This window comes from Ursus americanus, chromosome 5, assembly GCF_024610735.1.
Source record: "Ursus americanus isolate L20-20 chromosome 5, mUrsAme1.1.p, whole genome shotgun sequence".
NCBI classification, from domain to species: Eukaryota; Metazoa; Chordata; class Mammalia; order Carnivora; family Ursidae; genus Ursus; species Ursus americanus.
In genome coordinates, this window is record NC_142131.1 from 47,966,706 (window position 1) to 47,982,865 (window position 16,160).

The 16,160-nt window shown below is 39.9% G+C and overlaps 1 protein-coding gene across 5 annotated transcripts in view; it reads right to left on the reverse strand.

Annotated features, from left to right (window-relative positions):
• TCERG1 (transcription elongation regulator 1) overlaps window positions 1–11,666 on the reverse strand; it is a 62,535-nt gene extending 50,869 nt beyond the window's left edge. For all 5 annotated transcript variants that reach the window (XR_006779036.2, XM_045794361.2, XM_045794360.2 and 2 more), the window contains exons 1-4: window positions 11,561–11,666; window positions 5,029–5,254; window positions 2,672–2,824; window positions 1,363–1,780 (exon numbers count right to left, since the gene is read on the reverse strand). Coding sequence is in view for 4 of the 5 variants with exons in the window: in XM_045794361.2 (XP_045650317.1) it covers window positions 1,363–1,780; window positions 2,672–2,824; window positions 5,029–5,254; window positions 11,561–11,619 (856 nt within the window). In the remaining variant the exon portion in view is untranslated. The remainder of the gene's footprint in view (window positions 1–1,362; window positions 1,781–2,671; window positions 2,825–5,028; window positions 5,255–11,560) is intronic.
• Window positions 11,667–16,160: the final 4,494 nt, after the last annotated feature.

The following is a 16,160-nucleotide window of genomic DNA, read 5'->3' on the forward strand; positions in this document are numbered from 1 at the left end:
CCATTAAAAAACTGTCTCTGTATTAGGTGTACCTTACTTACTCCTTGTTATCAATCCAATTTGAATCTACTATGATTAAATCTCTCACATATTTCTTACAGGATAAAAGACATTAATAATTCCCAAGTCGCTGAAGCTAAGGGACTTTTCTTATTCTCATCTATTATCCAAGTAGCAAAATAATCCAACTTCTAATCACCTATAGGGTTAACTACGTACTTCATAGCAATATCAAAACATATAATCAAATCGATAAAATCATTATTTAAATATTTTGGGGCTCAATCTCAGCCTAAAGATTAAGTAGTACCATATATATAAAAACACAAATAAAAACTTCCCAGGACTAGTAGTGTTAATATTAATGACAATCTTTTAAGCAAATTAACAATTCTTCTCTCCTCATTCCTAAAATCTGTTATTAATCCCCTCTCATCTTTTTAGGAAAGGTCTAAGCCTGGGGCCTCTGTGACGTTATAATGAAAATCCTCTTACGATTCTGACTGCTTCTATCTCCACTCCTCACTCATTTGCCTGTATCCCATTCTAGGATCAACCTAACTCTGAACGAGATTACTAAAAAGTTCCTAATAACTTTCCCTGGTTTCAGGAACTACCCCCCCCCAAAAAAAGAACACCAGAAAAATGTTCCCGAATACTGCACCTATACTGGACCCCTGGAACCTACCTGCCTCACCCATTTGACTGGTTCTTAAAACTCTTCGTAACCTGGTCTCACTCTGAATAAATGTGTTAACCAATATAAACCACACCCCACCTCAGAAGAGTTTAACAATCCCATAAACTGTATTTATCCTCATCTCCTGACTTTTGTGTATGCTGTTCCCCATACCTAATTTACTTTGAAACCTACTCAAATCCTACCACACATCCTTCATGATCAGTTTCCATACCCACATTGTCCATCCACCCATTTACTCATCTCTCCCTTTTCTTAAATCCTACATCTTTCATTTTCACTGTATAATTAGGCACACTACTCCCTAATTGTCCCACATACATTATTCTTGCCTCAACTGGAAAAACTGAAGTCCTATAAGGCAGGAACAAAGACTAACACTTATTTTACAAACTCCACAGCACCCAGCATTACCGTTGGCTGAGAGAAAAAGCTACCTCTGCACTTCCCAGTTTAGCTTCCTGAACGCCAACAGGACAAATAATTTCTTCTACTAATTTAAATTCCTGTTCTTTTTTTAAACCCAGAAGTCTTAGTGTCAAAAATGTATTTGAAATAGCATCAAGGATAACACCTGAAACACTAGGATCATTTTGTTATGCAGTCCCTACTTGTCCGTTTCTCTAACCCCTAAATGAAAATACATGCTGGCTGGTACTCACTTGATACTGTCTGCGAAACCGAAGAGGCAGTTGTTGTGGTAGAAGTGGTAGAGGATGGGGTGGATGATGATGTTGAAGTGGACACTGCAGGTGCTGGGCTACTGGTTGTAGGGGTGGAAGCTCCTACCGCTTGTGCTTGTACTTGCGCCTGCACCTGGGCCTGCGCCTGGGCCTGCGCCTGAGCCTGTGCTTGTGCCTGAGCCTGGGCCTGCGCCTGGGCCTGGGCCTGCGCTTGAGCTTGTGCTTGGGCCTGCGCCTGAGCCTGCGCCTGGGCCTGGGCCTGGGCCTGCGCCTGGGCTTGGGCCTGAACCTGAGCCTGGGCTGCAAGCATAGGTGTCAGTTCTGACTGCTGAATAACCTTAACTCCATCTGGTTTGGTCCATGCAGATTCACGTGTCCGAGCATTATAATAATAAACCTGCAGAGGAAGCAAAATCGTTGGTATCCCAGAATCTATCAACTATCATTAAAGAACACTAATGCAACTATATCCTGTCTTAAAAGGTATTTAAAAAAAACCAAAAAACTTAGAAAAGAGAAGTACATGGAAATTGGCTGTTGGTATACTGATACTAGAAGTAATTTTTCCCTCCTTTCTCCCCTTCCCCTAATTTTCTATAATGAGCGCGCTGTATTTTTAACACAAAAAAGAAAACCAAGATTGTATTTTGTGCATGAAGTTAACTTAGAAGGCCTCAGACTGCTCTCCTTAGAAAGCCTTGCTTACAAAGTTGACCCATGACTGGCAATTAGACACCTGAATTTTAAGAGGGCTCCCAACATTCCCTGAAAACCCTCAACTCCTTGGCTCAGGCAATCTTCTCTGGTAGACAACACTTCACACGTATTCTCATAATTCCACACTGGAGGAATTAAACATGTTCAATGTGATTCCACTGAGGGGACTCTTGGAAGCTTATGCTTGGTTTCCTCCAGTCTTTGCCCCACACACCTTTTTTTCTTTGCTGGTTTTGCTTTGGATCCTTTCGCTGTAATTAGTCGTAGCTGTGAGTACTACTATATGCTGAGTTCTGTGCGTCCTCCTAGCGAACACCTAACCTCATGACACTATTTAAAATACAAGCTTCCAGAATCACAGGTAAACATATGTAAGTACTCCAGGCAACCTTATATCTGTGCAGAAATCCAATCCAGTGAGCCTTTCTTGGAGTTCTACCCTATCCGGTGCTTGTCTGAGACTCACTTTCATTGACAAGGATACTTTCACTTATCTCCATTTGCCAGAACTATTAACTTTTACTCTCTTGTCACCAATGAGATAACAACCTAAATACATTTTATAATTTACCTTCCCATCTGGAGTTTTATTTTCAACCCATATCTCCTCAGTAGGAGGCAGTGCTGGAGTACCAGGAGCAGTCACAGGAGGCATTCCTGGTGGAAACATCATACCCGGAGGAGGAGGCATGGTTCCCATGGGTGGAGGCATAAAAGGTGGTCTCTGTCAATTAACAAAAACAATAATGGTCACTTGTATTTATCTTTTCCCCCCCTTCAAATGACGAAATTCTACCCAAAAGTAAAGTACTGTAAGAGAAACTGGTTTTATAGCCCATTCAAAGACATTAATCTACGTTGTATAAGCCAAGTTTCTCTTTAACAAAAATGACTACTAAAATAGACTAGAAAGGAATACATCAAAATACTAACAGAGTCCTCTCTGTGTTTCGGCATCACTGATGAATCAATCTTGCTTTTTATTTATACTTTAACTGCATTATTTCATACACTGAGCACTGGATTATTTTCAAAAGGAAAAAACTGATTTATGTATCTTGCTGAACACCAAGCACACCAATGCCTCCATACCTCACCTACGACAGGAACCAACCATAAAAGCAACATTATTTTATAAATAACATAGCAATAACTGAAAAAGAAAAACCAGCTGTACCTAACCCTTTATTCTATTCCCTTTTCCTATTAAGAAGTAACTATAAGGTAGGAAAATAATCATCATTTCCTTTTCTTTCAAGTAATACTAATAATGTAGCTCAAACACACGAACATCAGGAAGTTTAAAAGACACAATTAAATAGTTGTCCATTTCACTTTTAGTGAAAGTAAGAATTTAAATGGTATATATTACAATTTTTAAACAAATTTCCTGGAGCCATTACTGATATAACCCTATCTCTGATAATTCCTTTACTGTCATTCTTCAAAGATTGCTGACACAAGACCCCGAACCAAACAATAAGTGAAATTTTAAAAACAGATTCTGAACAGGAATTAAAAAGATTTCCTCTAAATCTATAAGTTACATTAAAATTCAATTATCCAAGCACCTTAATCTGTATAATGGAAGGGACACTATGCTAATAATATGAAAATGCATTTCCTTTTCCTAAAACTGTCTTCTTTGCCATATTCTAAGTTTTTCTGGATTCAGCTTAGTCTTTCCAGCAATAGCACAGAGACCCCCGTTCAATGAAATAACTACCCCAAATATGTCTCATGCACCATTAGCTGGAAATCACCTAGATTTAAAGTAAAACCACACACTTACCCATCAAGACCAAGAAAAGTATGAAAACATTAGAAAATATCACATAACAACATCTGATTTATTCCATTAGAGGATCACATTAATCCATTACATTTTATAATAGTCTAAAAGTAGATTTAACTCTTAAAGGCACAAATTAGAATAAATCCAAATTAGAATAAATCAGTAGGTCAAAAACCTATTTCTTATTCTAATCTTCAAGGAAATATAAAACCATTTAACACTTTGTTGAGGGTAGAACTATCCATTACTTGGAAGACAACACAATTATTAAGCAAAATATTAAAACTCTGTGTCTCTTCCACAAATATAACCCTATTAAACTGAGTTAACTTCACTTAAATACTACATCATTACCCTTTTCTATTTTTAGTTAAGCTCATTCTTGATTATCTAAGCTAATGGAAGGCAGATGACAGCACTATATTCGGTTTCAGAGGTGTGCAGGCCGGATAAACATGAAAACAGATACATACTCAAAAAGAAAACAATCTCAAAAGCAGACATTTGAGAGTTGATACCTTCATGACACCGTTTCAGATAATAATGGAGTCCACATAAACTAGGGAGGAATATTATGCCTCATGTTAAAATACCAGAAAAGTATTTATTTAAAAAAAATCCCACAATAATTCTATTTCTAAAATTTTAAGATAACCTTTTTTTCCCTCAGGGAGAGAAAACCCAAGTATTAAGTCTTTGTTGTCACTTTCTAGATTCTATTTTAAGCATCACTTCTGGGGAGAATCGCTCAGAAATATATATACATATATTTATACTTATTGGCAACATGTATCATTGAAAATAAATTTCACCTGCTCTATCCATATATTAAAACTTCAAATTTCATATCCCATAAAGACAGATTACTAAATTCTCAAGAGATAAAGGCGTGTTAAGAAATACCTTGCTGAATCCTAGTTTTATATGTATGGTTTTCTATCACCATCTAAATTTCCATTCTGAATTTCTATACTAATTAAGTTTTCACTGCTTTTGGATAAACATGCTAACATACGGATGTTCTCTTTAGCTCCCATTTTCCTAAAGAGTAAAATGAAGAACTAGTTTTTAAGCAAAACTCATATATAATCTTGATACTAACACTGACAAACAGCAACCTCTACATTCTTTACCTGGAGGTGCGGAGGGCCCATAGGTGGAGGAATCCCTCCTGGAGGAGGCATTGGCGGCATATTAGGATCAAAAGGAGGACGTCCAAAAGGGGGCCGAGGTGGTGGTGGAGGGCCTCGCATCATACCAAAAGGTGGAGGAGGTCGCATAAGAGGTGGTGGGCCTCGCATCACTGCATTTGGTGGGGGAGCCGGGCCTCGGAACCTCAAGGCCTGCTGTTGAGCCATCCTGTGTGGGAAAGCAATGCATAAATTTTTTCCTTCTCAAAATTACAAAATATAGCTATTGACCTCTAATTAAAATCAAATTTAAAAGGCCCTTAAGAGCAAGTGGAGTTGGAAAGTCATCATTTTGCAAACATCATGGTAAAAAGTCCATCGGTAAGAATGACCAACAGTCACCAAATCCAGGAGGAAATCTGGATGAGGATGATACTTGGATGGTCTTAAAATGTCTCCCCACATGCTATTTACAGTTGCAGGGTAGCATGAAGAACTACTAACTACACATTAAGGAAACTGGGCACCCTGACCAAGTGATCAAAATTACTATCATCTAAAAAGGATAAATGGACACTATGCGACTGAAAGGGTCACAATTATCACCTATTCCAGGCAAGAATGTATAACCTCAATCTAATAATGAGGAAATATTAGACAAACACAAACTGAGAAATGTTCCATTAAAAAGGAAGAAAGGGGAGGCGCCTGGGTGGCACCGTCGGTTAAGCACCTGACTTTTGATTTTGACTGAGGTCATGATCTCAGGATCGTGAGATCAAGCTCCACGTCTGGCTCCAAGCTCAACACAGAGTCTGCTTCAGATTCTCTCTCCCTCTCCCTCTGCCCTTCCTACTCGTGCATGTGCTCTCTCTACAATAAAATAAATAAATCTTAAAAGAAAAAAGAGAGGAAGGGGAGTGTATTCTTTACAAATGTCGATGTTATACATAAAAGACAAATAAAGGCTGTGGAAATGTTCTAGATTTTAAAGGAAGCTAGAGATGACAACACAATATTAACTCCAGAATGGATTCTGTACTGAAGAGATGAAATGCTATACAGGATACTTTGAATTAATGGACAACACCTGGGATATGAATAATAAGTACCATGTCAGTGTAAATTTATGAAGTTGATAACTGTGTTGTAGTTAAGTAAGAGAGTATCTCCATTCTTAGAAAATAGACACTTAAATATTTAGGGGTAAAGGGCCATGGTATACCTATCTTACCCTCAAACGGTTTGGAGTAACAGAGAGCATGCATGTGTGCAAATAATAAAGCAGAAGAGATAAAATATTAATACTAGGTATACTACCTTCATTTCTGCAACTTTTTGAAATTACTTTCAAATACAAAGTTTTTACGGGACAGGTGGGTAGCAGCTTAAGAGATCACAAGTATTCTTTAACTAAAGGAAAAGCATTTCACTACACTGCACCTCATCCCAACCCTCAATCTGTAAATACCGTGGTTTGTTTTCTCCATGGCACTTAAACAGACAGGTAGTATCACCTAAGACAGTATTATCTATTTCCTCTCACAAGTGTTGTTTTAAAAAAATTATTAACTCTGATTACTATGTGTAAGGCAGTGCTCTAAGCTCTTTTTAAATCATTTAACCACCATAACAACCCTATGAGATAGATGCTACAGCTGACCCTTGAACAACACAGGTTTGAATTGCACAGGTCCACTTATGGGTGAATTTTCTTCAATAAATTCAGTACAATACTAACTTATGTTCTCTTCTTTATGATTTTCTTAACATTTTCTTTTCTTTAGCTTACTTTATTGTAAGAAAACAGTATGCAATACATGTAACATATAAAATGCATGTTAATCAACTGCTTATGTTATGGGTAAGGCTTCCAGACAAGAGCGTAATAGTTTAGTTTTGGGGGAGTCAAAAGTTATACTCGAATTTTCAAATTGCGTGGGGTTTGGGGGTCGGCATCCCTAATCTACACATTGTTCAAGGGTCAACTGTGTGATCAACCTCATTTTAAAGATGAGGACATTAAGGTACAGGAAAGCTAAGTATCACTTGCTCAAGACCTCACAGCTGGCTCAGTAGTAAAACCAGGATTTGAACACAGGCAATAGACTCTTAAACACTATACCACGCTGTCTACATAAGCCCCTTTAGAGCAGGAATTCTGTCTGCCCCGCTCTCCTGTTTATTCCCAGCACCCAGGTCTGCACACAGTAGCTCGCAGTATGTATGGAATCAACCAATAAATACCCAGGTGATATTGTACCTAAGCTACCTTACAAGTAGGGTATGTGGAATATTATAAAAATTATTTTTAATATAATTTGCCTTAGTCTTCCCAGTAGCTACTATAACTCTCTCCTTTATTTATGAAGTTTACACTTCTATGCTCACAAGAAGATTAATAGTTACATTCCTTATGTACATTTGAAAATAATCATTTTTATACTCTCCTCACCAAGCTCTTCCAACTTTCCTACATTTTCAACCCTCTGCTTAATATTATCCTTTGAACTTTCTCTGAATTTTCCACATTGTAGTTCAACTGTCACAAAAAAACCCAAGAACCAAGACGACTTCCAAGAGAACACTCGGATTATAAACACATCGAAGAACTACTATACCAAGTGTATTTAACCAAATTTGCAAATGATCCTGCACTCGAGGTTACAAAGCATGAGGTAAAAATGGTGACTACAAAAAATAAGGATTTTATCAGAATGATCAGTCTTCAAATTATATCCCACCCCAAAGAGAGAGACCCACTGTTACTGAAGGAAATCTTAACCTTTAAGCAGAAAAAAAGTTAAGCACCAAGGAAAAATACTCTATTTCAGCACTGAGTTAATAATGTACCTTAATCTTCTGATTTCCTTTGAGTCTGCCTCTCCCTTTTTGAAAAATTTCCAGTAATTCTTTAGAATTTCACTTACTAGTTACAGCTTGAAGTTAAGCATTTAGGCTCTAGAATCACAGAAAAGTCAAATCAGGGCTCTACCTCTTGTTTTGAGGCTAGTTACATAATTTCTGAGCCTGAGTATACTCAGATGTAAATTCGCAAGGGAAGAGAAATAACACCTATCTCCTACCTCCCCGTTAAATGAGATAATCCCTTCGAAACATTTAGGATAGTATCTGGGACACGCTAAACTACTTTGTCGTTACTTTCATTACCCCACAAAACCTAGCACAGTGCTCTACTTGAAAAGGCACTTTACTGTCAATTTGACTAGACAGCTTAGCTATCAAGTCTGCCACTAAAAATACACAGAATTTCCTCCATCAACAGCCTAAAGTTGCCATCTTCTGACGTCGGATCTGTATGGCACATGTGCTGAGCTCTCTATACCACTGTTTCATTCCAAGAGCCTTACTAGAAACTGCAAGGAGGAATAAATGAGCTAATCAAGCACTTGAAACAGCACCTAGCACTTAAGTCCTCCCTAAGTACTAGTTATTATTACTGTGGCTGTAACATCAGTATAGTAAGATTAATAAGTGTTAAATGGCATTAATATTAGAAAGTTAGCTATACTATAGTGTTAGCTATATTACTGTAATTACTATTATCAAACTCCCTATAACCTGACCCCTCTATAACTTGACCTCTCTATAGACTCCAGTCTTCTTTTTTGATCAAATACTTCAAAAGTTCATTACCTTGAAGCCTCTGCCTGGCATGCTTTTCCCAAGAAGTTTACATAACTGGCTCCTCACTATTCAACCTCAGTCCAAATGTTACTTCAAACTCTTTTCCCATTCCAAACCTCTCGTAGTTCTGCTTTGGCTCATTACCCAGTTTGAATCTTCAATTATGATAAATGCTATGAAGAAATTTCTCACTTGTTTAATTTTGTATTATCTCTACCCACTGGTATATAATTTCCCCTTAGTATACTGCTGCAACCCAGTGCTGATAACTGTACAAGCATTACTCTTTTAATAATGATATTATTATGAAATGAAAACTGGATACTTCTTATATACCAGGCAAGTTATATGGACAGTATTTGTACTAATGCTTTTATTCTCACCACAACCCAATAAAGTTTGGCACCATTTTTACGAAGGAAACTGCGGCACAGAAAAGTAGTTTTTTAAGGCAGTTGGCCAATGGTAGGGTGACTGCATTCTTACACATTTTACAGTTGAGGAAATTGAGATTGCAAGTACCTTGTCATAAGACATAAAGCATTAAACAAAGGCCTTGGATAAAAGGATCTATACAAATACGACTCTATGAAAGTTTTCTTAATAGTCCTCAGCCATTAAGGGACGGATGGCATTTGGATCTCTGAATAAATTCTGTCTATTGTGGGTTATTTGCACCCCTACCACTTTCAGCCTTTTTGGAAAAGAGAAGGCTACTTACATGAATAGAAAAATAATTTTTCTTTTTACAAGAACAAATGTACTTCCCTACAAGTATTCTATCCCGATATGCAATGTCCCCAGTGGTGATGACAATGCTGCAATTACTTTCAGAAGCGGCAAAAATAGAGAGATGCTACTGATGGGAGTCAAGTTAAGTGATAAAACTGTGAGGAGACCTAGACCCTGCCAATTACTCAATGACCCTGCCTAAGACTCTTCATACTTGCAGGCTGATCATTTGATGAGGTTAGTTTAATTTAGATTTTGGATCAATCTTAATTAGCATGGAAGCTCCTTGAGGACAAAGGTTTCTGGTCTGGTTCAAGGCTCTACTGCTAGCAGGTACCTAGGTCAATGACTGTCACAAAGCACACACTAAATACAGGTCCAAAAAGGAAACCATCTCTAAATCTCCTATATTCATTTATTTACCATATTTCCATTGAACACCTCATTTGCCAGGGACTATGATAAACACATCATGATATACATAAAGGATACCAATACAAAAACTAAGCCTCAATTTCAACCATCAAAGAAGCCACATAAACAAGTAATTTCTCTTAAAACCTGAGAAATGCTAAAATATTTTATTTAAATGAAACAGCTTTTACAGTACGCTCTGGAAGCAACTTCCAACCTCAGAGGCCAAGGTATAAAATATGTGCAACACCTATTAAAAACTCTATCCAAATCAGTTTTGCAACAATGTCTAGCTACTATTAATAAAGTCTAAAAGACTACCCATCGTAAAGCTCTAAAATGCAAAGTAATGTTCCCAATATGACTAGCTAAGTATTCTCTTGAGATCACAATCAGGAATAACTTTCATCACTAATACTGAACCACCCTGACAATGCACTTTGATCACTCGTCACTAAAGTGTACATATGGGGTTTAAAGGATTTGGAATTCATCTGTGAAAGAAAACAAGATCTTATTCCTGTCAAATAAGGATTTTTATGTGTGACAATTCAGAATTTAGAAGACACTTTTCCTGAAAACTTGAGTTACAATACCCATTTCTTTATACAATTTCATCTTGAGCTCCAGACAATACTAAAGAGTCCTCATAACCTACACTGCTCTTTTCATTTTCAAATGCTGACAATGGCACAATTCAGAATGAGAGCTAAACATCTGAAATGACATTTTTCCCATGAAGGGGGGGGGGGGCAAAAACGTACCAAACACACATAAAGCTCGGTACCTCCTGTCCTCAAAAATCACGGACTAAAAAATTTTACTTTATCAAGACTCGTTTACTGTACCAAATCTTAATTACAAATTCCATAGGCACTGAGATACCACAGGAAGAAAGGTCACTGCACTCTTTAGGGCAATGGCGTAAGCAGAAGAATGGAACAGAGATCCAGATTGCAGGTCTGGAGCCTGACTGACTGGGTTCAAGTCACTTCCTGGAGCCACAATTCCACCAGTGCGACCTTGTCCCACTTCCTCAACCTCTACGAGGTTCAGTTTCCTCACCTGTAAGATGGACAACTAACTGAAGAGGGGCCTGCAAAATGACAATAGCAACTACTCCAAAGGCACACAGAAGCACGTAACAAACGGCTGCTGCTACTGCTGTTATTCACAAATGCCGCATGAGGAATAAAAGGAGAGAAAGGAAGGAAATACACAGGAAGTTCAGAAAAGCAAGCGATGTGGGGATGAAGGTACAGGGCAGACGTGGAGACCCCCGAGGGCCGCGGAGGGCGTGGAGAAGGCTAAGCCAGAAGTGGCGAAGCGTCCCCGGGAATTCAGCGCGGAGTGGAGGGGGTCGATGAAGAAAATCGGGCCCGCGGCGGTGCGAAGCCGGGAGGAAGGCTGAGGGGGGCCGAGGCGGAGGCGGCACGCGGCTGAGGCGGGGCCCCAAGGCGGGAACGCCGGACCCCGCCCGCAGGCCGCAGGCGGCGAGGGGCGCTGAGGACCCGCGAAAACCGCAGGGAGCGCCCGGACAAGGCGCAGGAGGCCGCGGCCAGCCCCGGCCCCGCTCTCTCATTCAAGCCACCTTCCCCTTCCCCCTTCGCCAACCCCATGCGGTCCTAGCCCTGAGCCGCCGCGGCTCCTCTGCTCACCACCCACCGCGGATCTCCGCGCCACAGGCCTAGCCTCTGGGACTCCACGGTGCTGAAATGTAAGAGAGGGCAGCGCCCCTTACCTGAGCTCCCCCGGGTTGAATCGCTCACCGTCCCCCCCGTCCCCGCCACGCTCCGCCATTACAGAGGGCCGCGTTCATCCACCCGCCGACTGAGCGTCCCCTATTGGTCGGACGGATCGTCAATCCCGTGCGAGCGAGGCGGAGATCTCAGAGATGTATGAGATGACTGGTGAGGCTTTCCGTCAATCCTCAGGCTGGGGGCGGTATCTGTCTTACTATTGGTGAAAGGGCCCGCCGACTTTGAAAGCGGTATCGAGACAGCCAGTTGATTGGTCACTCGGAGGCTTTATGGGAAATGAGACTTGAGCAACGAGGAACCGCCGGCGCCCTCTCGCGGTAAGCAAAACTAGGTCCTCCCACGTACTCCGGTCTGCGGTAGCCACGTGTCTGCCGGCTTCCAGGAAAGCCAATTGTGGAGCCATGTTGTCCACATATTGGCAATACTGGCTCAGGCAGAGTCCCTTTCCACGGCGAGAGCCAATCAAAAAATCGACCTGGGTCGCGCCTAAGCCAATCACAGAGTGGCTGTGGAAATAAGCTATTTACCTGCTTTTCAGAATCAAGTCTTAAGCAACCACGCGATTAGAGCCGCGTTATTAATAATAGATTACTAACTACAAAAGTACCTCCTAAATTGTATTGCCGGTTGATGAGTGTTATAAGTTGCTGTATTAAGACAAGTTGGAGATGGCAAGCCTCTGCTTATTTTACAGTATATAAAGCATCTGTCCTTCAATTTCGAAATACGGTTGTCTGAAATCAGCACACCCTGATACCCCAAAGGAATTGTTTCCTTCTCTTTTTATTGAAGGGGAAAAAAATAAAAAATAAGCCTCTAGACTCAGGTATCATAGGCATAATGAAGATGAACCAAATCTATCATTAAGGAACTCAAAATATTAAAATAATAATAGGTAATTTTTACTCACACCTAGCCACACGTACCAGGTTCGGTCTTAAGTACTTTACATGTATTATTAGCTCTTTGAAGTCTCATAAACACTGGGAGGTGGGTACTATGAATAGCCACAGTTTATAGATGAAACTGAGGTACAGAGAAGTTAAGTAACTTCACAGAAGCGGTAAATGGCAGAGCGTGACCTTAAACCCAAGGCACTGGGGCAGCAAAGCCCCATACTTAAGGACCATATCCAAGAAAATTGAAAACATCCTCCCACACAAAAACTTGTACAGTGTTTATAGCAGCATTATCCATAATAGCCAAAAAGTCAAGTCACCCAAATGTCCAATCAAGGAATGAATGGGTAAAAAAGTGCTATATCTAATCTATACACAGGAATATTAGTCAGTCATTAAAAGGAAGTACTGATACATATTATGACATAGATGAACCTTGAAAACATTTTGCTAAGTGAAAAAAAACACACAGACAGAAAAGGCTACATATTGTATGATTCCATTTATATTAACTGCCTGGAAGAGACAAATCCAATAGACAGAAAGTAGATTAGGGATTTCCAGGGGGTGAAGGGAGAGACTGCTAATTGGTATGGGATTACTTTTTGGATGATGAATGTGTTCTGGAATTAGATAGTGATGATGGCTGCACAATTTGGTAATATACTAAAATGCACTGAACTGTACACTTTCAAAGGGTGAAGTTTATTCTATGTGAATTATATTGCAATAAATGCCTGTCATGTTGAACCCCAGTAAAATATTCAAAATCAATTATGATAAAATGTAATCTGAACACAGTTCTGAGCTTATCAACTGGTGAAAGAAAGAGTGGTTAAAATTTCACTAAATACGTGACATTTCAAACAAACTGGAGTCTAAGAGAGGTCAGATCCCTTTTTCAACATCAGCCTGCATCCCCAAATCCTGGCAAACTATTCTGAGAATAATACTGGTGTAGATGGCTGAGGACAAACTAATCCCCACTGCTGGGGAAGAAATAAAACACCTCAAAATAGTTATCTCGTAGAAAGCAAATCACTGGCATGTATAAAAAGTGAAAACAAACTATCAGCTTGAATGAATGGAAGAAACTCTTTGCAGTTGTAATGAAAGTTTTATCATTTGAGAGTTTTATTACTTGTCTATATATAGACATTAAGATATTTGTATCTTACTGGAATATCTTCTTTTTAGATATTTAGAGCAGGCATACATACAGATGTATATGTATCATATGTACATAATTATTCATACATATCCATTTCACTGTTTCATTGCCACAGCTTATTCACATGAACATGAGCTGGAAATTCGGTTATTTGGCACTCAATAGTTACACAAATCATACTGCAAATATCTGATCTGAGCCGCATCTACGGTGAACCATTTTATTGAATCAATGTGAAAAAAAAATAATTAAAGGGACTCATTGCATCTTTTAAGAGACCAAATGTACTTTCCTATAGTCAAAGCTTGATAACTCAGGATACTGAAAATGTGCATAGCTACACAGAACAGATAAACAAATACCACCCTTGCCCAACTGGCAGCAGTTGAATTACAGACCCTAAAACTTACTATATGAAAGTAAGGTAAAGAGACACTATTTGTTTAAGACTAATTCATATCATCAGGGCTTTAAGTTGTTTTTTTTTTTAAGATTTTATTTATTTATTTGACAGAGAGAGACAGCCAGTGAGAGAGGGAACACAAGCAGGGGGAGTGGGAGAGGAAGAGGCAGGCTCCCAGCGGAGGAGCCCGATGTGGGGCTCGATCCCAGAAGGCCGGGATCACTCCCTGAGCCGAAGGCAGACACTTAACCGCTGTGCCACCCAGGCGCCCCAGGACTTTAAATTTTAGCTGTGAAGTCACTTTTCTTCAGGAGTGACTCTTAAAAAGTGGTTCCAGTGCAGAATCAGGCTTTTCATTTTAATAACTACCATTTTTGAACACCCGTCTTAAACCTATGGTAAGTACCTTGCATACACTATCTTTAATCCCGTCAAGAGCCCTGCAAGGCAGACCTATTGTCACCATTTTACATATAGAGAAACTGAGGCTCACGGAGGTTACAGAACTGGCTCAGAGTGACATTCACACAGCTGATAAGGGGTGAAGCCAGGATTCAAGCACAGATGTATGTCACACCAAAGCCAATTGGGGACTGCTAAATCCCACATCTCACCCAAACCAGAAAGACAGCAGAGCTGATGTATCATTTCTTCCTCTCTCCTCTATACTGAAATACTTGGAAAGGACTCTATTTTCTTCATTGAATCCCCAAGTCCTAGTAGAGTACTCATTCCCCAATAAGGTCAGTGCTATCTACTGTGCTGTGCAGCTATATTATTCCTTACTGGAAATACTGGTCTTTGAAACACCAAAAGAGAACTCAGAGATGGAGATACTGGTGATGGGTATTAAGGAGGGCCCACGTATTGCATGGGGCACTGGGTATTATACGCAAGTAATGAATCATGGAACTTTACATCAAAAACTAGGGATGTACTGTATGGTGACTAACATAACAAAAAAATATTATTAAATAAAAAAAGGGAAAAAAATGGAGATACATTTGCTGACTACCGAAGAGGCCATATGGACAGCAGTTGCTAACAGGTTTTGGAGTAAATGAGATCAGGGTTCTCATCCTGGCTCTACCGGCTGTGTAATCCTGGGCAAATTACTTGACTTCCCATAGCTTCAGCTTCTTTATTTGTAAAAGAAAGAGTTGCTTTGAGGTCTCTCCAATGGGGCTGATGACAACGTGGCAGTTTGCTTCTCCTAGCATAAGCAATCTAAGAGAGAGAGAAAGAAAGGGAGAGAGAGAGAAAGAGAAATGGAGAGATGGGGTGGGGGGGAGAGAGTAAGAGAGAGAAGGAGGGAGGGAGAGAGAGAGAATGCCCAAAACAGAAGCCACGGACTTCTTACAGCCTAATGCTGGCAGTGAAATTTCATCACTGCTGCCCATAGCCTGTTCATTAGAATCAGGTCAGTAAATCAATCCAGCTCACACACAAGGAGAGATTACCCAAGAGTTGAACACCAGCAGGCGGGGAGCCCTGGGGGCCCTCTTACCTGCCACACTATCTTTTTCAGGTCTCAGTTTCCTCGTTACTTGCTCCAGAAAGCATTCTTCAGAGAGAAAATCTGACCTCCTGCTGTGCCCATCTTGGTAATTTCCCCCATTCACCCTTCATGTCTCCTAATGTTCCAGCCACTCGTTACTACATATTGTAACATTGAGCATTATGCAGATGGCGTGTTTCACATATATTGTCTTATTTCTTTTCCTGTCAACTTTTTTGTTTTTAATGCTGTAGCACTGTAAATGAGGAACATCCTAACATTCCCCGACTCAGTACATCAGTATGTATCTCTGAAAACAAAACAAAACAAAACAAAAAACCCCCCCACAGTTTTCTGTGTATCAAAAATAACATTTTCACACCTAACAAAATGAACAGTAATGCCAAGTCCATACTCACATTTCCCCCAGCTGTCTCTAAGGTGTCATTTTCCGCTGATTTGTCCAAATTACGATGCAGTTCAGAACCATGCAATGCATCTGATTGCCATGTTGCTTAAGTCACTTTTAACCTAGAGGAGTTCCTTCGGTCAGGACGCTGACTTGCTGAAGATACCAGACTAGTTCCACTTTCTGGATCTGTGTGATCAC